Source organism: Myotis myotis, unplaced genomic scaffold (assembly GCF_014108235.1).
Source record: "Myotis myotis isolate mMyoMyo1 unplaced genomic scaffold, mMyoMyo1.p scaffold_m19_p_3, whole genome shotgun sequence".
In the NCBI taxonomy this organism is placed as follows: Eukaryota; Metazoa; Chordata; class Mammalia; order Chiroptera; family Vespertilionidae; genus Myotis; species Myotis myotis.
In genome coordinates this window covers 21,155,893-21,179,175 of record NW_023416335.1, presented here as the reverse complement: position 1 = coordinate 21,179,175, position 23,283 = coordinate 21,155,893, and the positions used below count along the sequence as shown (strand labels likewise).

General features: G+C 49.2%; 1 protein-coding gene across 1 annotated transcript; it reads right to left on the bottom strand.

Annotated features, from left to right (window-relative positions):
• Window positions 1-267: 267 nt before the first annotated feature.
• On the bottom strand, window positions 268-21,299 carry EIF4EBP1 (eukaryotic translation initiation factor 4E binding protein 1). The gene is made up of 3 exons (XM_036300158.1): window positions 21,073-21,299; window positions 5,403-5,582; window positions 268-716 (listed from the first exon to the last, which is right to left on the bottom strand). Exons 1-3 carry the CDS (start codon window positions 21,215-21,217, stop codon window positions 685-687), a joined length of 357 nt encoding a protein of 118 aa, XP_036156051.1. The 5' UTR covers window positions 21,218-21,299; the 3' UTR covers window positions 268-684.
• Window positions 21,300-23,283: the final 1,984 nt, after the last annotated feature.

Genomic DNA, 23,283 nt, shown 5'->3' with positions numbered 1-23,283 from the left:
AACAAAGCCCAGAAAAGAGGCGGCACCCACCACTGAAAAAACAAGAGATGGAACGTGGCGCAGTTCACACCCAGTCCCACCTCTCCTTTTGCTAGTGTGTGATTTTGGCTTCCGAGCTGTAAAGTGAGGATGACACTTGCTCTACTTCCGTCACAGATCAGCATGAGAATCGAAGGAGATAACGTACAGGAAAGTGCTTTACATGCACTGTGCAGAGTAGTTGGTGTTAGCTATCCCCATGGAGTAGAAAAAAGCTCAGACAGGGGCCAAGTTCTGGCCCAAGGGCAACAGTGGCTTTTATTTCCTCTGTTGAGGAAGTAGGGGAGGGGGACTTCCCCAAGCACACCAACTTAAGGAAGGGGCTGTGTGCCCTCAGAGGAAGAGAGCCGATGGTCATTCAGAAGGGCTCCTCCAAGTCCACTTCCTGGCCCCAGGCTGCAGGGTGTGTGCTCTTGAGAGTCACTCCCTTGGGGTGCCAGCTCTTGCATGAATGGAGGCACAAAGAGGTATCTGCTGGTGTTCACCAAGAGGAAGGGGGGACTGGTGCCCTGACTGAGGGAGCAGAGGACTGGGGTGGTGGACCCCCACCCAGTGCCTGCCCAGGATGATAACTGGCGGTGTGACGCTTCTCTGGAGAAGGGCCAGAGAGGCCCAGAGGCATTGCTCGATCTGCTGGCTGGTCCTTTAAATGTCCATCTCAAACTGTGACTCTTCACCTGGTGAGAGAAAGGACAGAGGGCCAGGTGAGCAATGGTGATTGGTAGAACTGACATTTGTTTTATTTTTACATTTTATTTTTTAAAATATATTTTATTGGTTTCAGAGAGGAAGGGAGAGGGAGAGAGAGACAGAAACTTCAATGATGAGAGAGAATCATTGATCGGCTGCCTCCTGCACGCCTCCTACTGGGGATTGAGCCTGCAACCCAAGCGCAGCCTGACTGGGAATCGAACTGTGACCTCCTGGTTCCTAGGTTGACGCTCAACCACTAGAACTGACATTTTAGAAGCCAGGGAGATGTGTTATCTTTTCATTCTGGTGTTCCTACAAGAAGAGCAGAGGCCAAATTTATGTTGGCAAGGAGAATGGAGGCGAAGGCAGGACTACACTAGGCATTCCTGGAAACATCGATCTGAAGGTGCCCTGTCTAGCTGTGCTCTCTTCCCCAATCCCAAAAGCACAGAGGCCAGGTCTCCTATAGGAGAGGTGATAGTCCTGAATTTTGAATACTTTTTATTATTTTTTATAAGAATGAATGATTACTTATGAATTGACATAAATACAATGTCATAGAAAAATAGTCCTTAATTATTCCATAGAGCTTTTTGGAGCACGTGTCCCAACTTTTGGTTAAGAAAATGATGCCATAACCCACTCAGCACACTCTGATTGACCCTGCAATAATTCAGCCACTCACTGCCCTCACTCCCGTTTCCATTAAAATTTCCAAGGCATTGAGGAGAAACTAAGATGGCGGCATAGGTAAACACCGGGAAATTGTCGCCTCCCACAACAATTGAAAATTACCGCAAAGAACTGAGCAAACATCATCCAGAACAACAGAAAGGCTGGCTGAGTGTAAATTCTACAACTAGAAGGAAAGAGAAGCACGCTGAGAGCCAGAGGCGCTGCGGAGGTGAAGTGCAGAGGTACGGCGGCTCGTGCGCGCGAGGAAAGGGGGTGGCGCCTGAGGACGCGGCTGCCTTTTTGAATCACAAACTCCCGACTGCTCTGAACTCCGGTTCCGGGAAGTCTCTGGGGACCCAGGTCTCATACGGGGAGAAGCTGGTCTGTCCGGCAGCGGGCGAACTTGAAGGCGGCTTTCCCTCAGAGGTGCTTGCAGCCGTTACCGGGACACTGAGACCCGCGACTCCGGGCGGAGAATCGGCCATAGCTCCCTGATCCGCCCTTTGATTCCCTGAGACCCCGCCCCACCCAGGCTGCGGCAGAGGCTTTTGCATGTGAATGTACCTAACTGCAGCCCAGCCAGGCAGACCTGGAACTTCCAAGAGAAGGCCCAATACCCCGCAGCGGCTTGCATTGCTTCACAGCTGAGCCTCTTCGTGGCTCCTGCTGTGTGGCCTCAGGCAGAGGCTGAATTAGCACCTCCTTAGATCCAGGAGCCACTGGACCATCCAGATTGCAACTCCTCAGATCCATAAGGGACACACTCAGGGAGCAGACTCAGTGAGCACCAAAGCCCCACTGAAGCAAGTCTTGCTCCAGAAGGGTGTCTTCAGCACAGAAGTTCTCCCACTTTAGACACAGCTGATTCTCACAGCCAATTGGCCTGGAGGTCAATTCCTCCCAGTGAGTCTACAACAACCAAGGCACCAAGAGTGCACCAAGAGTGTCCACCCCAGGTAACTGGGGAGGCTGAGCTACTGGGCCCTACAGGACACCTGGCGCGCAGGGCCACTCTATCAACACAGGGAAGCTGCCAAAATGCGGAGACAAAGAAACAGGTCACAAATGGCAGAAATGGAGGAAAGCAAACGATTAGATATAGAGTTCAAGGCCACGTTTATAAGGTTTTTCAAGAATTTTATGGAAACTGCCGATAAATTTAATGAATCCCTCAATAAGTATAGTGAGACCATGGAGGACATGAAAAAGGACCAACTAGAAATTAAGCATACACTGACTGAAATAAAGAATAATTTACAGAGATCCAGCAGCAGAAAAGAGGATCCCAAGAATCAAGTCAAAGATTTGAAATACAAAGAAACAAAAAATAACCAACTGAAAAAGAAAAAAGAAAAGAGATTCCAAAAATATGAAGATAGTGTAAGGAACCTCTGGGACAACTTCAAGCGTACCAACATCAGAATTATAGGGGTACCAGAAGGAGAGAGAGGGCAAGATATTGAAAACCTTTTTGAAGAAATAATGACAGAAAACTTCCCCTACCTGGTGAAAGAAATGAACTTACAAGTCCAGGAAGCGCAGAGAACCCCAAACAAAAGGAATCCAAAGAGGACCACACCAAGACACATCATAATTAAAATGCCAAGAGCAAAAGATAAAGAGAGAATCTTAAAAGCAGCAAGAGAAAGACAGTCAGTTACCTACAAGGGCGTACCCATACGACTGTCAGCTGATTTCTCAACAGAAACCATGCAGGCCAGAAGAGAGTGGCAAGAAATATTCAAAGTGATGAATAGCAAGAACCTGCAACCAAGATTACTTTATCCAGCAAAGCTATCATTCAGAATAGAAGGTCAGATAAAGAGCTTCACGGATAAGAAAAAGCTAAAGGAGTTCATCACCACCAAACCAGCATTATATGAAATGCTGAAAGGTATTCTTTAAGAAGAGGAAGAAGAAAAAGGAACTCTGACCATTTGCCACAGCATGGATGGAACTGGAGAGCGGATAAATACCACATGATCTCACTCATTTGTGGAATATAATGAACAACATAAGCTGATGACTGTCAGGACTTGGAGGGAAGGTAGGGGAGGGTGGGGGTAAGGGGGAAAGATCAACCAAAGGACTTATATGCAAGCATATAGGCCTAATCAATGGACATGGACAACGGGGGGGGTGAGGGCATGAGCGGGGGGGGGCGGGGGGGGGGGGGTAGAGGGTAACGTGGGGACAAGGACACATATGTAATATCTTAATCAATAAAAAATATATTAAAAAAAAAAATTTCCAAGGCATTCATGCTGCAGATTTTCTTTTTAATAGAACTGCCTCATTCAGCATCTCCTGGGCAAGGCCCAAGGTTCTACATAGTAAGATGCCTGCTCTAGCCCCACAGAGAAACAACTGACCTCTTCTTCTAGTTACAGTAACACAAATATGTGGGTCCAAGACCAGGAGCCTTGGCTTCTTACATCCAGTTCAGCAAAATGAAAAATGATGTCCCTCCCTTACCATCTCACCCCATCACAGCTGTGAGAAACTACTAGGTTATTATTGTGGGTAAGGTTGCTGCCTGGGGCACCACTGGGCCAACCCTGCATTTGTTATGGCCAGAGCAGCTCTAGAAACTGGGATATAAGGGAATATGCAAGTGGGGACAAGGGACAGCCTTCACGTAGTGGTGACTTAACCATTTCAGGAGTGCCCAGCCGGCATGGCTCAGTGGTTTAGCATTAATCTATGAACCAGGAGGAGGTCAAGGTTCAATTCCCAGTCAGGGCACATGCGCAGGTTGTGGGGTCGATCCCCAGTGTGGGGTGTGCAGGAGGCAGCCAATCAGTGACTCTCTCATCATTGATGTTTCTATCTCTCTCTCCCTCTCCCTTCCTCTCTGAAATCAATAGAAATATTTTTTAGAAAAACTTCAGGAGTTGCACCTCCACCCTCAACTTCCAGTCTTTGATTTGAAGCAAAAAGTAGGGGTAGAAGGCACCGTGCCACCAGCCACGTGAATCTGTTCCTCCTTCTCTCCATCCTTTAACACACTGCAGGAAACCCCGCTAACCAGGGCTGTCCTCATCGCTCTCTGCGTCTCTTCCCACCCTCCCACTGCTCTCCAAGCCTGAAAGGCAAGGCAACTGTCTCCTGTCTTGGGCTGTGGGGTTCCCAAGGTAATTATGATTCATGTCCTGCAGGCTCCTGGTAGATGGATTCTGCTGCTGTCAGCAGAGCCAGCCCAGCCCGAGGTCTCAGCTGCTTCCTGTAGGGCCTGGTGTACTGCCTTCCGGGTGAAGGGCGGACGAGTCCCAGGCTGACTCGGTTTGTCTGCAAGTGCTTACACTGCATCCTCCCATAGTGGGAGAGCTCAGACACTCTGATGAGCCAGTCACGGTGCCACAAAGATTACATTCACACACACCTCTGCCAGGGGGGCTGTTCTGATGACTTGGCGGGAAGGAAGGAGGGATCAGAAGGGCTTAGAGACCCCATGGCAAACCTGCAAATAACTGGTTGCGTTTCTACTATTCATCAGGAATCCACTAGTGGATGATACCCTGACAGAAGGCATCCTGGATGCCTTTCTGAGCCCATAGACATGTAATTTCCTTGGGGGACAAGTACACCATGTCTTTGAAAAGTCGTCTCCTATACATGAATATCGTGGATGTGTTTCTAGTGTTGCAGATGCAAGGTGTAGCTTTAGGAACAATTATATAAAGGGGCACACTTAGGAAATTTGCTATGTGGGGCCTCTTCCATCTCAATCAAGCTCGCCACTGATTAGATTACCTGATGAGGCCAAATCATCTTTTCTGTGGTTCTTGGGCCCCTTTCATGGGGAAAGTTGGTACTGATGAAAGTTCTCCCCACCATTCCCCCAATCCTTACCCGACTCCCTCTGGACTCTGAGCTGCTCCACAGGTGAGACAGTCACTCTCAGTCCCTCCCTGGAACTCCCCCTAGTGGCAAGGACTCTCAAGCCACATACATGCCCATCCCAAAGAAGACCCTGGCCAAGCCCGGCCACTCACCGCCCGCTGGCTTATCTTCAGGGCTGTTCTGCAGGTGGTTCTGGCTGGCTTCAGTGGGGGGCTCGTCACTTATAGGGCTAGTGACCCCCGGAATGGTGGGCAGGTCCCGTGGGGGTGTTTTGGTCACAGGTGAATTCCGACACTCCATCAGGAACTTGCGGTCATAGATGATCCTGGTACCTGGAAGGGAACAGGGACACTGGTAGAGCCACTTTGAACCCCCTGCCTGCTCATTTTTCCACGTCTCTGAGGCATGGCCGCAGCACAGGCAGCAGGTCCTCCTGTAAAAGCCTGGCCTATCGCCAGGTTGTGTGGCGTCCTGTGCACCGAAGGGATACTGGTTTGATTCTGGCCAGGGCATATGCATGTGTTGTGGGCCTGAGCTCCAGTAGGGGGTGTGCAGGAGGCAGACGATTGATGTTTCTTACTCTCTCTTCTTCTCCCTCCCCCTCTCTCTCAAAATAAATTTTTAAAAATATGTTTTAAAAAAAGACAGACCTATAAAAGGTGGAACGAGACTTATTCAGGTGCCTAGGGCTCTGCTGCCACCAAACTGCCCTGATTCCCCGTTGCGAGGGGCACTCTGATGGAAGAAGGGGCCCACTGGCCACCAGACTGCGTCCTTTCTCCACTCAGAGCTTGGCACACCCTGCGCTCGCTCCCTCAAGCCCACCAATTCACTGACCTCATTGGAGCTCAGCGTTATTACTTGGACAATCATGTCCCACGGTGGACAAGGTGTGTTTTTTTACTCTTCAATCCCATCCTTTTAGCACCCTCAGGGGATATCCAGGATCTTTCACTCCATTTTACAAATGTGTGGTCAAAAAAAAACAAGGCATTCCCCGACTAGTAGAAATGAGAATGTCCCTGCCTGGGCTTTGTGGAGAGGAAAGGCCCACAAAAGGGTCTCCTGTTAAGTCCACCTCCCTGTGCCAGCCTGCTCTGTCCCTGGCACCGGTTTATCCATTGCTCTGAGGCGCCACCGCACTTCAAGGTTTGTAGATGGTCTGAGTTCCATTCATTTTCTTTCTGTTCTCTTTTCACAGGTGTCACCCTAAGGTAGGGACCAAGTCTTATGGAATCATTCACTATCCTAAAACAACATATTGGACCCATCCTGTGATACTTAAAAAGGGGTGTTTTCTAAAGTACGGGACTCAGGGTCCTCGTGGGAGACCCAGCTGATCCATCAAACGACAGTGAACAGTGAGAGGTTATTCCTGATCCCCTCAGAAGCACCAGTAATATAACAGCTCACTAACATTTGCCGATTGCTCCCTTCTCAACCAAGAGCAGGCCTCAGGTTCAAAGCCTTCCACAGCCAGGGGAATCCAGCTAGAATTTTAAACTGTCTTGTTGTCATTATATTTCTTTTTATAGTTACTTTCTATTAATGGCAAGCGAATCTGGTTTTCCATATATAGTGGGTGGTATCAAATTTCCTTTTAATACATAACAGGATATAATTTAATACAGGGTGAGGCAAAGTAGGTTTACAGTTGTTTGTATGGAAAACAATAATTCATCAATAATAATACATGAATGAACTCTGTGTTTCACGTACTCACAACCGTAAACCTACTTTTGCCAAACCCTCATTTGTGCTAATAAAATCTACAAACTAAGTGATGGCAGAGGTAGCATCTAAGACACCCACCCCGAGGGCATTTTAGCTGCGGAGGGTAGACACTGGTGTTCAGAAAGCCTGCTGACAAGGCACCAAGCGGGGGGAAGGAGAGAGACCACAAGGCCACCTCTGATTTAGTTGGGAAGGATGAGGAACGGAAGCTACCGATCAATGTGGTGGGAATGTTTCCTACGAAGTGCTTGGGCTTGTTAAAGCCTTTTCCCTTCCATCCCTTCATGGGATTCACCACTACACAGCTTCGGTTAACAGTGATCTTCTGGAAATTCCCTACACCTCCCAGAGATGAGGAAAACGTAAACAAAATACACACACAGTTCCATATTGTCAAAAATAGGAACTCTTGGCTGGAAGGTTGCTGTGGCCTCCTGGTGCTGGGGACTTGGCCTGCCTTTAGGGACAGGAAATGGACACCAGAGGGGATGCCAGAGGGGGTCCCTGTGAGGCCTGAGCAGCAGTGCTGGAGGGCGCTGTCAGGTGAGGTCTTCTGGGGAGTGTGGATATCACACCAGGCGGTCTCCACACAACTCTCTTTAGCCGAGGGCCTACGTCCTCTCTCCATATTTGGGAAAATGACCCAACTCCACTAGGTTTCTACAAACAAGAGTTTTTGAGGATCTAACAGGCTTCAAGATGGCAGAGCGCAGCAGTTTTCCTGCTGCTCCTCTCAAAAGTCATGTAAAACACTAAGAAACAGAAGCACAGGCTTCAGCTGGGATGCAGGTGAGGCTCAAACTGTTCCCAAATCACAATATATAAAGACAGAAGGTGAGCAGAGAAATGGTGCGAACAGAGAGGGAAAAGGGGACACCTAAATGCAGGGGTGGGGTGTGGAGGTTATAATGTGAAGCAACTGGGGCTGCCCCAGAGAACCCCAGGGAGGTGCAGGGATTAGAAGCAGATGGGGAAGGGGATGGGGGCTGATAACATGCAGGGCTGCCATGTGCTCCTCACCCCAGGAGGGAGGGGAAATTAAGCTAAAGCTGACTTTCTGAATGGTGAGCCTCAAATCCCCTCCCCTGCTTCAGGATAATGAGTAACGATAAAGCCCTACAGAAACTGATTTGGAGAGGGGGTTCCCCAGGGGGAAAAACCTCAGCTAGCCACCAGATTGAGCCACCAGTCTCCAGAATGCTGTAGGGCAGTGGAAAGGTTGAGAACCACTGCCCTAGAGCAATTGTTTTTAAGCTGTAAAAAATAGAAACTCCATTTCTAGTTGGCTCATAGAGTCATAGCAATAAAAGTAATGAATATGTGTTTTTAAAATTTTGTGATATAATTATATTGGGAGAATAGGAGGAGAAAAAGGGTGGTGTATGCATGCCAATAAATTATCATCTATCAAAAAAGCAAGTCAATAGATGAAAGCTGAAAAATGTTGTTAGTTGTTTCTGAAGGGTGAGATGGGGTGGGAGAGGCAAGAGGTTGCTGTTTTGTTAGAAGCCTTTTAATACTTTTGAGTTTTAACTATTTACATATATAAACTATTTACATATAGTAACTTTAAAATACTTCTATTCTGGAAAAAAATCAAGCACATACAAAAGTAGACAGAATAATCTACACTAATAAAAGACAAACATGCAAATTGACCATACCTTCACTACGCCTTAAGGCATGCCCACCAGCCAATCAGAGTGACTATATGCAAATTAACCCAACCAAGATGGCAGCCAGCAGCGACAGAGCTGGAGCAAGCAGGAGGCTTGCTTGCCCCAATGATGGAGGAAGCCAAGCTGCTGTGGCAGCTCTGAGCTCCACTCAAAGCAACAAAGTTTCAATTATAGAAGATAAATAAACCCCAGATACCTGCTTTCAGCCGGCCGTGGCCATGGAGCTGGAGTGAGCAGGAGGCTTCCCTCCCACCCGCCCTGGCCGGCTCTGAGCTCCTCTCAAGGCTACAAAGTTTCAATTATAGAAGGTAAATAAATACCAGAATAAAAAAAGAAAAAAGAATAAAAGGAGAGGCTGAGAGCGTCCATCGCTGGAGGGGCTTGGCCAGCCTGAAAATGGCCCTCAGCCCCTCATCCAGACTGGTCAGGCACCCCAGTGGGGATCCCCACCCTGAAGGGGGTGTGACCAGCTGCAAACAGCCATCAGCCCCTCACCCAGGCTAGCCAGGCACCCCAGCGGGACCCCCACCCTGATTCGGGACACCCTTCAGGGCAAACCAGCCAGCCCCCACCCTTGCACCAGGCCTCTACCCCATATAATAAAAGGGTAATATGCAAATTGACCCTAACAGCAGAACGACTGGGAATGACTGGTCACTATGACACACACTGACCACCAGGGGGCAGATGCTCAATGCAGGAGCTGTCCCCTGGTGGTCAGTGCGCTCCCACAGGGGGAGCTCTGCTCAGCCACAAGCCAGGCTGATGGCTGCCAGCACAGCAGTGGTGGTGGGAGCCTCTCTCGCCTCCTCAGCAGCACTAAGGATGTCCGACTGCAGCTTAGGTCTGCTCCCTGCTGGTAAGTGGACATCCCCCGAGGGCTGCCAGCTGCCAGAGGGATGTCTGACTGCCAGCTTGGGCCCAACCCCCCCAGGGAGCGGGCCTAAGTCAGCAGGTGGACATCCTCCGAGGGGTCCCAGGCTGCAAGAGGGCATAGGCCAGGCTGAGGCCCCCCCCCCCCGGAGTGCACAAATTTTTGTGCACCGGGCCTCTAGTCCTATATAATAAAAGCCTAATATGTAAATTGTCCCCTCAACAGGGAGTTTGACCAGGAGTTCAACTAGGGTGCAGGGCCAGCGGCAGAGGTGGTGGCCATGGTGGCAGGGGGTTGGGAAGGGAGGTGAGCTGGCAGCCACTAGGGACCCTACCCATGCATGAATTTTGTGCACTGGGCCTCTAGTATAATTACACACACACACACAACTTTAATTTTTTTTAAACTAAGGAACAGATTAAATAAATCATGGGACAGACCTACAGTGCATTGCTGCCTGTGCAGCTGCTGTTTGGAAGAAGAAAAGTGTACATTGTTCACAATATATTGTATGAAAAAGAGTCACAGAACTAACTGTATATGGTTTGTGTTTGGCTACCTCTGGGGGGGTAAGATAAGGATTAAAGCAAAAAAACAAACAACCGAACATCTTTTACATTGAGCATTTTTTAAAAATACAAAATTCTAATAAGGATACAAGGACAATAAGCAAACAAATAAGGATATAGGGTCTGAATTTCCTTTCCTAGTAAGTCAAGTTAAAACTTTTTTGATTAGCCCTGGCCTGTTTGGCTTGGTGGTTAGAGTGACGGCCCTCAGACTCTTTGGGTTTGATTCCCAATCAAGGGCACATACCTGGGTTGCAGGCTTGATTTCTGGTTGGGGTACATGCAGGAGGCAACCAATTGATGTATCTCTCTCACATTGATGTTCCTCTCTCTCCTCCCCCTCCTCACTCTCTCCACTCTCTAAAAAAATCAACTAAAAATATATCGTTGGTGAGGATTAAAATAGGTAGACTTCCCCCAAAAGCCCAGGGGGCCTCTGCCGGGCTGGAGAAGTGGCATGGTGAACTCACTCCTCTTGCACCTCTCTGTGCTGGTGTGTACTGGCTCCTGGCCATGCTAGACTTGACCCCCACATCCTGTATTCAAGGAAGAGGACTATGCAACCCAGGGACAAGCGTTAACCTTCACCTACACATTACCAACCTTTGTTCAATCCTACGTCCCAAATGTAGGAGTGCATTTATTTACCCACAGAAGCCCTCTGTACCAGCACCATGCTAGGCGCTAGGGATACAAGCAACAGTTAGCTATAGTAAGAGCTTCTTGACCTCAGACACTCATAATTTAGTCAGAGAAAGACCTGTAAACCAGCGGTTCTCAACCTGTGGGTAGCGACCCCTCTAGCGGTCGAAAGACCCTTTCACAGGGGTCACCTAAGACATCCTGCATATCAGATATTTACATTACAATTCATAACAGTAGCAACATTACAGTTATGAAGTAGCAATGAAAATAATTTTATGGTTGGGTCATAACATGAGGAACTGTATTTAAAGGGCCCGAAGGTTGAGAACCACTGTGTAAACAAATGAATGCAGTCAACTGTGTGAAGTCTAAAAACAGAGGTGGGTGTGTGGACCACAGAGGGAGAGGGGAGAGATCTATCCTGTGTGTGCCAGTGGGGACAGAGATACCAAGCCCCCCCATCAGCCCTGTCTTCCAACTTCCAGGCAGCCTGAGCCAGAGAAATATCCATGTCACCCCAAACAACCAACAATTCTGCACTGCCCCAAAGTGAGGGGGCAATAGGGGAGGTGGATTGGGGATGACGTAGACTGGAGAGACTGGAGGTGCAGAGCAGGGGAACCCAGAACCTTGTCCCCCCAGCAGGGCAGGAGGACAGAGGTGGATTCCCCACATTTCAAAGCATGTTTCAAACTGGTGTAGCTGGGATCCTGTTGGGGGTGGGGGTTCGGGGGAGGCAGAGTTCAAGGTTTGGTCTTGAACTGCCTGTAGAGAAGAACTGAGGCTATTTTCTAACTGAAAGTCTTTTTAAATGAATCGCTGTACAAGCCTGTGTGGGGGAAATAGAAGTTCAGTGGCTGCAGGAGTTCCTTGCCCTGTGGAGAGAGGGGGTGGGCGCAGCATCTCAGGATGAATACTTGCTGCTCTTCCTACAGCCTGGTGGTTGGAAACCCAGCTCTCCTATTTGCTAGCTCTCACCACTCTGGGCAAGTTATTACTCAATCTCTTGGCGTCTCAGTTTCTTCTTCTAGAATGGGGATGATAATGATGATGATGATAGTGCCAACTTTCGGGGGTTACTGTGTGGATTAGAACAGTGGTAGACACAAACCCTAGCTATTATGACCTGTATGGCTTCAGGTGACATATTTCACCATTTACTTGGTCCCATCCGCACCGAGGACCAGTAGACGGTCAAAGCTGGGACCAATCAAGGGAGAAGAAAACAACCCTGGAAAGAGACCTGTGGGGAGGGGAAGGCTTCCTCCGTCCTTTTTGGGCCCAAAGAAAAATGCCTCAAAGAAACATGCCTCGAAGACCACCGCTGGCTTTGGCATGTTTGGTAACCAGTGTCTTTTGGGACTTAAAGCTCCAGAAGTGCACCAAATACAAGAACGGCATGTTCTCCAAACATTCTCAGTGGTGAGGACAGTTTGCTTGAAGGTATATACTGATTGAGACATCCCCCCAGGGTCTTGTTTCCTCACCTGTAAACAAGGGTTGTGGATTAGGCTCATGGAGCTATTTTTAAAGCATGAACCGGAGCCAGGCTTTATCACTAATCTCTAGGGTCTGTTCCAGCTCCGTTACGCTGCCATTTATTTTTAGGATCTCCTTGTTGGCAGGTGCTTAAAGTGGTACAAACAGCACGAGGCCTGGACTCAGACCTGGGCCCACCATGTACCAGCCCCTTGACTAGGAGGGCAGACTCGTTCCTCAGCTCTCAGAGGAGGTTACTAACAAAATCCACACCTCACAGGAGCATCATGAAGATGAAAGAAGATCATGAGTGTCTTGACTCCTTTTACGAGAAAAAATCATCTGTGAGAAAAAACCACACAACTGCTATGAAAAGAAAATCAATGAGGAGAGCACACACAAGCAGGCTAGAAGCTGCTTGGAGGCCAGGGAGCATTACTGATGGCCCCTGCAGCCAGTACAGTATTGCATACATGAGTGCTAAGCTTTTCAGGTAAGGTGACTACAGCTATCACCATCAGTCATCACTGCCTGCCTGTGGGCCAGACCCTGCACTCACAGCCTGACATGCGTCCCCCAAAGAGGGAGATACATTACCCTTAACTCACAGACAGGAAACTGAGACTTAGAAAGGCTGCCCCCCACAGCCACCCAGACATCCAGAGGCAGGCCTAGCCTGTCCTATCTCCAGTCCTAAACACAAACCTCTGTTTAAAGTTAGCAAGGCAGTCACACTGGCAACTGGAAAAATCACAGGGGTCTTCAGTACTTCTGAGTGTTCGGTCAGAACAGGATGTTCCCTGAGAGGCAGGCCTTCCTTCATCCCTCCTCCCTCTCCCCACAGTACCCGCACGGGTTCCAAAGGCTGTTGGATGCGACTCCTGTAAGTTGAGCCGAGCTCATCCCTCACTTCCCCCTGGGCCTCCCCTGGCAGAAGCATTCTTCCCCTGAGCAGGACTTGAGGCCCAGCAAAAGTAGAAGAAAGGAATTCCTAGAACTGCTGTTCCCATTCCAGGGAAAGGGAGAGCATTTCACAACAGGGTCAGGGGAGGTTTGAATGCCTGCGCTCAGAAGTAAGCCAGCAGTCTGAGGACAAAATAATCCCGACAATTTTAAATTCAGCTCTCACCAGCTCTGGGTCAACCTGGAGGCCAGTGCACAGACGTGCCAGGATCTACCAGGGATCGCCCACCACCATGACCACCAGGCAGGAACCGCAGGTGTCTGGGCAGTGTTTCTGGCTGAGCTGTCTGTTTAGCAAGCAGAGCTGATCTGCCAGGGAGAAAGTCTTGGTGAGAGAAGCAAAGCGTGCCCAGTCCAAGATCTTTCTTCACCTCGGCCCCCACCAGTTCTGCAAAGAGAACCAAGATCCAGGCGTTTCTTGGGTGCCCGAAATCTTAAGAAGCTCCAAGAACACCAACTCGGGATGGTCATGGAGTGGCAAAGGCCCATTGCTTAGTCCCTCTCTTCCAAGGAAATCCCTTGAAGGGAATAAGGCCAGTTGGTTTGAAAATTAAACAGAAGGAACAAGGCTTGTAAAGACTTTCAGAACAAAAAAGCTAAAATAATTATTTACTCTCCCAAAACTTCAAAATGCCACACAGAGCAGGGTGAGGGGACCCCAGAATTTCATTACCAACAGGTTATGTTTTGTGTGTGAATTGTGTCCCCCTGAATTCATATTGAAGTCCCAACCTCTAGTCCCTCAATGTACTTGGAGATAAGGTCTTTCAAAAGGCCATTCGGTTAAAAGGAAGCCATTGGGGCGGGGCCCTAGTTCAATATGCTGGTGTCCTAATAGGAGAGAGACACCGCAGAGGAACAAACCATGGCCACAACCTTGACCATGTGAAGAGGCAGTAAGAGAGAGGCTGTCTGCAAGCTGAGGACAGGGGCCTCAGGAGAAACCAACCCTGCCTGCACTTTGATCTTGACGTCCAGCCTACAAAACAGTGAGGAAATACATTTCTACTGTTTAAGCTATCCAGTTTGTGGTATTTTGTTATGGCAGCTCTGGCAAAGTAATATAGGCCGGCTTTACCCTTTTACTCTGAAGAACTGAGAAGAAAAATTTGTTTTCACACACACATACTCTCTTTAAGACAAGAGACCTCGTTCTTAACTTCCACACTATATGCATTACCGGGAAACCAAAGGGAGTTCAGAGCTCGCCTGTACCTCCTGGTATTCTTACTCCCACCCACTTTTAGACTGCTGGGCTCAAAAACTCAACTCCCTCCTATTGCCAAAAATTAAGGATGTTCAAATGGGAGGACAGAGCAAGTGTGGGCTCCTCTGAAGAGTGTCCCCAAAGCCCGGCCACTTGAAGGGGAAAGAGAAGGTAGTGGTGAGTAAGGGCAGGCACGACAGAAAGTGGAATGCATTGCCCAGTGGTCTGGCATCATGGCCCCATCTGTATGGTTTGCTTTGTGGAGCTGGACATAAGGCCTTGGAAATGGGGCATGGGACCGATGACTTAATGTTTTCTGGAAGGTGTCCTCTGTTCTTAAACCCAGAGCGGATTCACAGGCTTGTGATTCTGGTTTGCTTCTACCCCTGGCCTTGGCTCTCCTGGCCAGTTAAGTTCCCTCAAAGACCATTTTTTGAACTTTGGCTCTTAGGGAAAATGGTCTGAAAATGTGGCCCCCATAACTCCTCCCATCCTTATTCACACACATGGTTTCCCTCATTCCAAGGCAGTTATTTCTCCTCTCTTTGTTTTTAATATATCTTTATTGATTTCAGAGAGGAAGGGAGAGAGAGAGATAGAAACATGAACGATGAGAGAGAATCATTGATTGGCTGCCTCCTGTGCACCCCCTACTGGGGGTCAAGCCCGCAACCTGGGCACATGCCCTTGGCCAGAATCAAACCTGGGACCCCTCAGTCTGCAGGCGGATGCTGTATCCACTGAGCCAAACTGGCTAGGGCTCCCCTCTCTTTGAATCTGGGCTAGCCCTATGTCTTGACCAACAGAATACAGCGTAAGTGATATTATGTGACTTCTAAGCCTGAGCCCTAAGAGGTCTTGAAAACGGCCAACTAAATAAGTCAGGTTAGAGTCTTGAAGAGACACAGCTCCCAGCCTTCCTGGTGTCCCCAGCAATGCCCCAGATACGTGGGTAAGGCCATCTTGGACCTTCTAGCCAAGGGCAATCCAGCTGCCAACTGTATGCAGCCACATGAGCGAGTGCAGGCAAAATCATCAAGGAATGCTCAGGGAATGTTGTTGAAATTACTAGCTTTGTGATGGCTTGTTAGACAGCAACAGCCAAGTGATACGGCCATTCTCATCAACACAAGTATCTCTGGGCAGCTGGCGATAATCGAGGCCTGGTCTCTGAGCCCTCTCATGAACTTTCATGGGCATAGACATTGGATTACAAGGCCCCCTTTGAGATGACATCTGTCCATGTCTTTCAGCACCCAAATGACATGGGCAGATGTCATCAGCTCCTGCCTAGTCAGTGATGCTGGTTGCAAACATGTAAATAAGGAGCATCAATTTCACTGTCTGAGACCCTGGCCCCAAAACTAACTTGTTCAGTATAAAGAAGTCACTTCCTTCTACGTTTTGCTCAATAATAACTGAGGAAAGTAATATCAGTAATACTATTATCTGTAACACTGGAATAAGTGGGAAAGTTCACAGAGTTTCTGCCCCTTGGACATTCCAAGATAAACAATTATACCCTGTAAATGTTATCATTAAGCCAGCTCAGACCCGGGCCTGGTGGTAAAGAAACTAGGTTACCCTGATAATGCATTTTTTAAAAAATGTTTTTTATTGATTTGAGAGAGGGAGAGGGAGAGAGAGAAAAAAACATTGATGTGAGAGAGAAACATTGATCAGTTGCCTCCGGCATGTCCCCAGACCAGGGACCAAAGTGGCAACCTGTGTATGTGCCCTGATCAGGAATTGAACCGGTGCCCCTTTGGTGCACGTGACAACGCTCAAACACTGGCCAGGGCCTGAGAATAGTTTCATTCCAGGCTTCTTCTCAACTCTTCACATCCTAAACACCAGACCTGGCACTCACTTGTGGAGATACAGAGATGAGTAAGACTGCTCTGAAAGAACTCCCTGGCCAACCTAGGGAACAAACACGTAAACAAATACACATGATTCATTTATTATGAATCATAATGGAGAAAAAACACTGGCATGGATCTAGGTAAGACCAGAAAGTAACACGTTTTTCATTTGTCTGAACATGCAAGAATCTATGTGTACAAACGAACCACTTTCATTAAAAACTTTCACCCTGGGAAACCTTTTTTCAATACAATCTCCTTCCTAACTTCTCTTCTGGAACGACACTGAATAAAGTCCCATACGTGTAAATGCCTCACTACCAACTGATAAAGATGGTACCACCCTGCTGGCCCTTTCACTGAATTTGGTAATCTAAAACTTTTTGCTCTTCCAGGAAAAAGGAAATCAAACTCCTCTTACAAATAATAAGCCCCACCACCTTTGAGGATATTGAAAAAAATATGTAAACCTTTGAATGCAATTAAAATCCAACAGCTCTGTCTGCACTGTCAGAATGCGAGGCTTACCAGGGTGACTACTCTCAGTGGGCAATTCTCACTTGAGTATCATACAGGTTCTACTGGTTACGGGGTTGGGGGTGTCTGTCTAGTTGCTTCACTCTATAGATACAATTTTGATGCTTATAATTCTACTTTAAGTATGTCTTCATCTTCCTCAACTAGAAGCCCAATCCCTTGAGGTCAGACTAATTTCAATTCTGGGTGTGGTAAGTGCCTTAAAGACAGGGAGGTTCGTGGGCATCGGAGGGAGTTTGGGGTGCTCTACAATTAAGACCCCGTCAAAGTCTCTCATGAGGACATAGTGTGGAATGTTCTAAATGCTTTAAAAGGAAACTAAGGTCAGTGTGGAAAGAGGCCCATCCTGTGCTGTGGGGTGGAAGCGGGCTGGGAGAGGTCAATGGGGGGAGGGGGGAGGCATGTAATACTTTCAATAATAAAGAATTAAAAAAAAATTTTTTTTAATCAATGGAAAAAATAAATTAAAAAAGAAAAGAGGCTCATTGTATTTCCCTCGCTGCCTTAATGTCCAACTACTTTTAACCTGTCCTTAATAGTGAGATGTAGTCCTAGCTGGTTTGGCTCAGTGGATAGAGCGTCGGCCTACAGCCTGAAGGGTCCCAAGTTCGATTCCAGCCAGGGGCACATGCCTGGGTTGCTGGCTCCATCCCCCGTGGGGGTCGTGCAGGAGGCAGCCAATCAATGATTCTCTCATTGTTGATGTTTCTGTCTCTCTCTTCCTCTCCCTTTCTCTCTAAAATCAATAAAGTATATATATTTTTAAAAATAGTGAGATGTAGTCTCCTCTATGTAACTAAGGCCTCAGGACACGGGTGCTCTAGCTTCAGTGCCCAGTGACCTAACCCCTCTTCCCCGCACTCTGTTCCATAGCCAAACACTTGGGAGCTGCTCCAAGGTAAGCTTCCTGGGCACAAGTTTGTCTAACCAAACAAGATGTCATTAACACCTGTAGCCCTACCTGTTTACCTCTGATGAAGTTTATCCAGGTATAGGCCTTAAGTATGACTACTACCCAAGCAACCCCCTGTAGGCTTTTGGGTCAAATGTCTAACATGGAACTGGGAACATGGAGGGGAGTTAGGGAGGGGTGGAACAGAGGAAGGTTTCTGACCCATTCCGAACATTCTGCTGGTTTGTGGTGCTCTGGAGATTTTCAAGACTCCATGGGCTCCAAATATTCATAAACGACACTCCCTTCAGCAAATTCCTCTTAAGTTCTCCAGACATTTAACTTCAGATCAGTGGCTCAGCGTGTGTGTGTGTGTGTGTGTGTGTGTGTGTGTGTGTGTGTTGTTGATGGTGGTGATAAATGACTCTGGAAAGTAAATTGGAGTCACTGGAATGAAGATGGCTCAAATCAACGGCTGCTCCTTTTCCTCCAGGGACAAACACTGCAGTACCATATTCAGCAAGAGTGACTACTAGACACTTACTTCAATAGCTCCTGGCATCTCCTGGAAATGAGTGCAGGCCCCCATGCAGACCCTCTCTCCAGACCCTGGTTTAAAGAGAAGTTCACCTGGATAGAAGCATCACTTTTTTTTGCCAGACCCCAAGGTGTAAAAAGGTGAAGGAAGTCATGTTCTACTAATTTCTGAGTACAGTAGCCCCCCCTTATCCAGGGGGGGACACATTCCAAGACCTTTAGTGATGCCTGAAACCACGGATAGTACCAAACCCTAAGTGACTAACAGGCGGGTAGCATGTCCAGCGTGCATATGCTGGACAAAGGGATGATTCACTCCCCAGGTGGACAGAGATGGATGCCATAAAATATCGTGATCAGAATGAGGTGCAATTTAAAACTTACTGTTCATTTCTGGACTTTTCCACTAAATCTTTTTGGAACATGGATAACTGAAACCAAGCTGAGTGAAACCATGGATAAGGAACCATTGTGCTTAGTGTGGTATTTAAAGCAATCACTGGAAGCTAATTAGAAATGCAGAATTTCAGACCCTACTCCAGAACCGACAGAATCAGAATCTGCATTTAAATGAGGACCCCAGGTAACTCAACTGCGCCCAGAAGACTGAAAAACAGCATGCAACAGAATGACCGTTTCTCATTAGTTCAAGCTTCTCTGCCCTGGCAAAGGGTTAGGGCAGTGGTTCTCAACCTTCCTAATGCCGCGGCCCTTTAATACAGTTCCTCATGTTGCGGTGACCCCCAACCATAAAATTATTTTCATTGCTACTTCATAACTGTAATTTTCCTACTGTTATGAATCGTAATGTAAATATCTGACATGCAGGATGTATTTTTCATTGTTACAAATTGAACATAATTAAAGCATAGTGATTAATCACAAAAACAATATGTAATTATATATGTGTTTTCTGATGGTCTTAGGCGACCCCTGGTTCGACCCCCAAAGGGGTCGCGACCCACAGGTTGAGAACCGCTGAGTTAGGGTAGAGTGTGTTTTGGAGGAAGATTTCACACCGTGGCTAACTGAGGCAGAGGCAAGCCAGGAGTCTCCAGTTATGGACTGTGAGCTGTGCCTGCCCCACTGGACGCCCCAGACAAGAAAGACTGGTCTATAGGCTCCTGGCACTGCTAGCTTTCTCCTGGTTACACTCTGATGCAGAAGCCCCTTCCCCTCTCTCCCAACTAAAGACCCTCAAAGAAAGGAGGATTTGCTGTGGTCTGCCAAAAAAACACCCATTTCCCAGTCCAAAGCAGAAGTGAAAAGTTCCCAATAAACAGTACTGCTGGGTATCGCCTCCAATCTGATCTTTCCCCATCTGGCAATGAAGGGTGCAAAAAAGGGCCTCCTGAGCCTTCAGGCCTGCCTCGGGGTCCACCCAGAACAGCAGATTCACACCCTCACTAAAGGAAATCCCCCAAACGGTAGGGAAAGGTCCTGAAAGACACATCAGGACACAGAAAAAGCAGAGCAGCATGGGCTACATAAAGGCCAGCCGGGTAGGGAATTTGAGTCAAGAGTGGCAGGAAGAGTCCCTGGGAACTTTTGCTGGGGTCATTTTTAAAAGGAGAGAGAGAGCAGCTTTCCCACTATGCCTGGCTGCTATTTCTTGCTCAGCTTGGAAAACGGTGTAACATTGGACAATGGACACGTGTTCTTAAGCTTTTGGGCCTCGGTGCCACGGTCTGCAGAAGGTTGCGGCATGGCTGGACAAGAACATCTAAGATCCCCTAACAATTCTAACTTGGCATGTTTTGCATTAAACAGCCCAAGACCTCGCTGGTGGAGGGACAGCTGCCTGAAAAAATAAGCATGTGGCCCCCAACGCTGGCAGATGCGGCTGCACCCCGCCCCACCCGCACCCTTGTCTCAGCGCAGCGCCAGGATCTGTGGCCGTTTTCTAGTAGTTTGGGCAGGAACAGTAGAGGTGGGTGTAGGAGGAGGAAGGGCAAAAGGGGTGAGGGCAACACGAGGATGGGAGGGACGTGAGCCACGAGGAGGATTTCATTATGCAAACAAGCGGGCAGGTTTCATCAGCGCCTCCGCGGCGGGGCTCCGGAGTTGGGAGGGAATGCCTGGCTCCGGAGGGCAGCCCAAAGCTGGCACCAACCCGTGCCAACTCAGCTTCCTCTTCCTCATCCACTCTCAGGGAGGTCACACGGGTCCCCCCTCCCCCCGGAGGGAGGAACGTGTTTTTCTGCACAGCCCTGCCCGTACCCCGGGTCCGTCGGCGGGGTTCCCACACACGTAAGTGGGCAATCTGCCACAGGTGGCGGCGAGGCTGCAGGGGCAGGCGAGCACCCTCAGCCCAGAACCTCCGTCAGACGGTGCTGGCCCGACGCAAAACTGGGGGTGCCTCGGGAAGGAAAAAGGACTCTACACGAGGCATTTATCCCAACAGAGAACCCCCCACCCACCCACCCAAAACCAACCCCAGGCCAGTCCTCTCCTTGATCCGTGGGCACCCTGATCCCAACGCCTAAGAACTGCCCCCAACACCCACCCACAAGGTGCAGCACGCCTCGGCAAGTGGCAATCCTGGAAGCGTGCCTATCTGCTTGGGTGGGGGGCGCTCAGCCACCTCCCAGAAGGAGGGAACTAATGGGGCAGTTTGCAGTCCCGGCTCCGGAGGACGCACCCAGAGAGCAGGCAACGGGACGCGGCCACCCGCTCGCTCCCGGTGGTCACCTCGCTGCCTCCCTGAAACCCCGCACCCGTGTTTCCCAGTCCCCGCGCCCCGGGGTCGGCTCGCCCGTCCAATGGGCGGTGGTCGATCCCCAGCTCCGCTCGGCCCGTCCTCCTCCCGCCCGCACCCGGACCCCGCGAGCCGGCGCCTACCTCCCGGGGTGGTGCTGAAGAGCGTGCCGCCGGGGGTGGTGCTGTAGTCCCCGGGGGGGAGCTGCACGCCGTCGCTGAGGACTACCCGGTGAGTGGCGGGGATGGCCCGGCTCGGGGTCTGGCTGCAGCTGCTGCCCCCGGACATGGTCTTCCGCGCGTAGTGCCTGCAGCCAGAACGTGGCCCTCCTGCCGCTGCAGCCTCGCCCGCCCCGCCCCGGGCCGTCCCTTCCGCCTCTTTCTCTCCACCGCCCCTGGGATTTGTAGTTCCGGCTGTGCCGCCGCCCCTCCCGCCTCCGAGCGGCTCCTGGCAGGCCGGTTCCTCCGCGTCCCAAGATGGGAGGCCCCCTGCTGACCATCCCCTGCGCGCACGTGCCCCCCGACCACCCCTGGATCCTGCGCCTTGCGCTCCGGGGTCTGTCCTGGCCACGCTGGCGGGGACGGGCGTGGGGGGTGAGAGGCGGGATGGGTTCGTGTGTCGCTGGGTCGGGGGCGTGTCTCCTCGCTCTGCCGGGGGACCTAGGCGACCAGCGCCTCTCGGGGAAGACTCGCACGAGGGTTTCGGGCCGGCTGTTCCCTTCAACCATCCGAGTTTCGTGCTTTAGTTCCTCAGATGAGAAAGTCGGGACTGACTGGCCATTCACCCCCTCCTTGGTGTATAGAGCAGTCACGTTGTGGCAGGCGTTGGAGAAACGGCCAAGGAGGCTTTGGGGAGAGTGTGGGAGAAGGACACGTGAACAGATCACCCACCTGGGCGCTGTGGCTAAAGGACAAGGTGAAGCGGGGTGGGATTGGACAATCGGGGGAGGCTGGAGTAGGGGGAGGGGTAAGAGTTGATCAAAGAAGGTTCCCTGTAGCTCTTTGAGTTGGGTCCAAAAGCCCGCAGGCTGCCTGACATTTAGAAGGCACTCCTTGAATGAAGGCATGAATCTTCAAGGAGAACCCTAAGCGGAGAGATAAAAATGCAAGGAGAATGGAAAAGCCTGTTGGGTGAGAGAACAGTTTCTGCCACTGTGGCCACAATTTGGAAAGAAAAAGGAGAGAACCGTTTAAAAGGAAATTTGGTGCCAGGTTGTGAAGGGTCTTTTTCAATTTTGCCAGGGTGTTCAGAATTTGCCCTATGAAGGCTTGAAATATCAGAGATCTTTTTTTTAAAATATATATTTTATTGATTTTTTACAGAGAGGAAGGGAGAGGGAGAGGGATAGAGAGTTAGAAACATCGATTCAGCTGCCTCTTGCATGCCCCCTACTGGGGATGTGCCTTGCAACCCAGGTACATGCCCTTGACCGGAATCGAACCTGGGACCCTTCAGTCCGAAGGCTGATGCTCTATCCGCTGAGCCAAACCAGCTAGGGCCAGAGATCTTTTAAGCTGGGGAGCGACATGATTTAGTGTTGTTGTTTTTTATAAAGAAAATTGGTGGCTTTAGAGTTAGAATGGACCGCAGGAGAGTGAGGCCCCAGGTCACTCCTGAGCTAAATCTAGTCAGGTAGCCACTGGCCACGTGTGCTTGGGCAGCACTTGAAATATGGCTAGTCCACATTCACAACAGTAAAATACACACTAGACTTAAAAGGCTTAGTATGAAAAAATAATTAAAATATCTCAATAATTTGTTTTATATTGATTACATGTTGAAATAGTATTTTGACTATATTAAGTGAAATATATTATTAAAATTAATTTCATGTGGTTTTTTTTCAGTGGGACTATAAGAAATATTATATACATATACTAGTATATATATACACGGCTTGCAGTATATTTCTGTTGGATAAGCGCAGCTCTGGAATGAGGTGATATGAAAGCAATCCCAAAGGTCTTCCCAGAACTTTCCTCCCAGAAAGCTATGGAATTGCCAAATTTTAACTCTATCCAGGTCCATCTTATTCAAAAATAAACAAAAACAAAAAACTGAGGCCCAGGGAGGAGCAGGGGTTTGTCCAAGAATACACAGCTGTGAAAAGCCTGAGGCAGGACTAGAACCCAGTCTCATTTCCCTTGCAGGCCAGGAGCCCATTCTCCCCTGGGAAGAACAGTTTTGAAAGGGGGTTTGCTCTGGTGCCTCATTGGCTGGGCATGTTTGGGTGGCTGAGATGGTTGGGAAGGGGCTGCTTCAGAAGCTCCACACTCAGTAGGAGGCGCAATAGCCTGGGATGAGGGTGTGGTGCTGCTAAGTAGCTGTTCAGTCTTGGACAAGTCCCTTCCTTT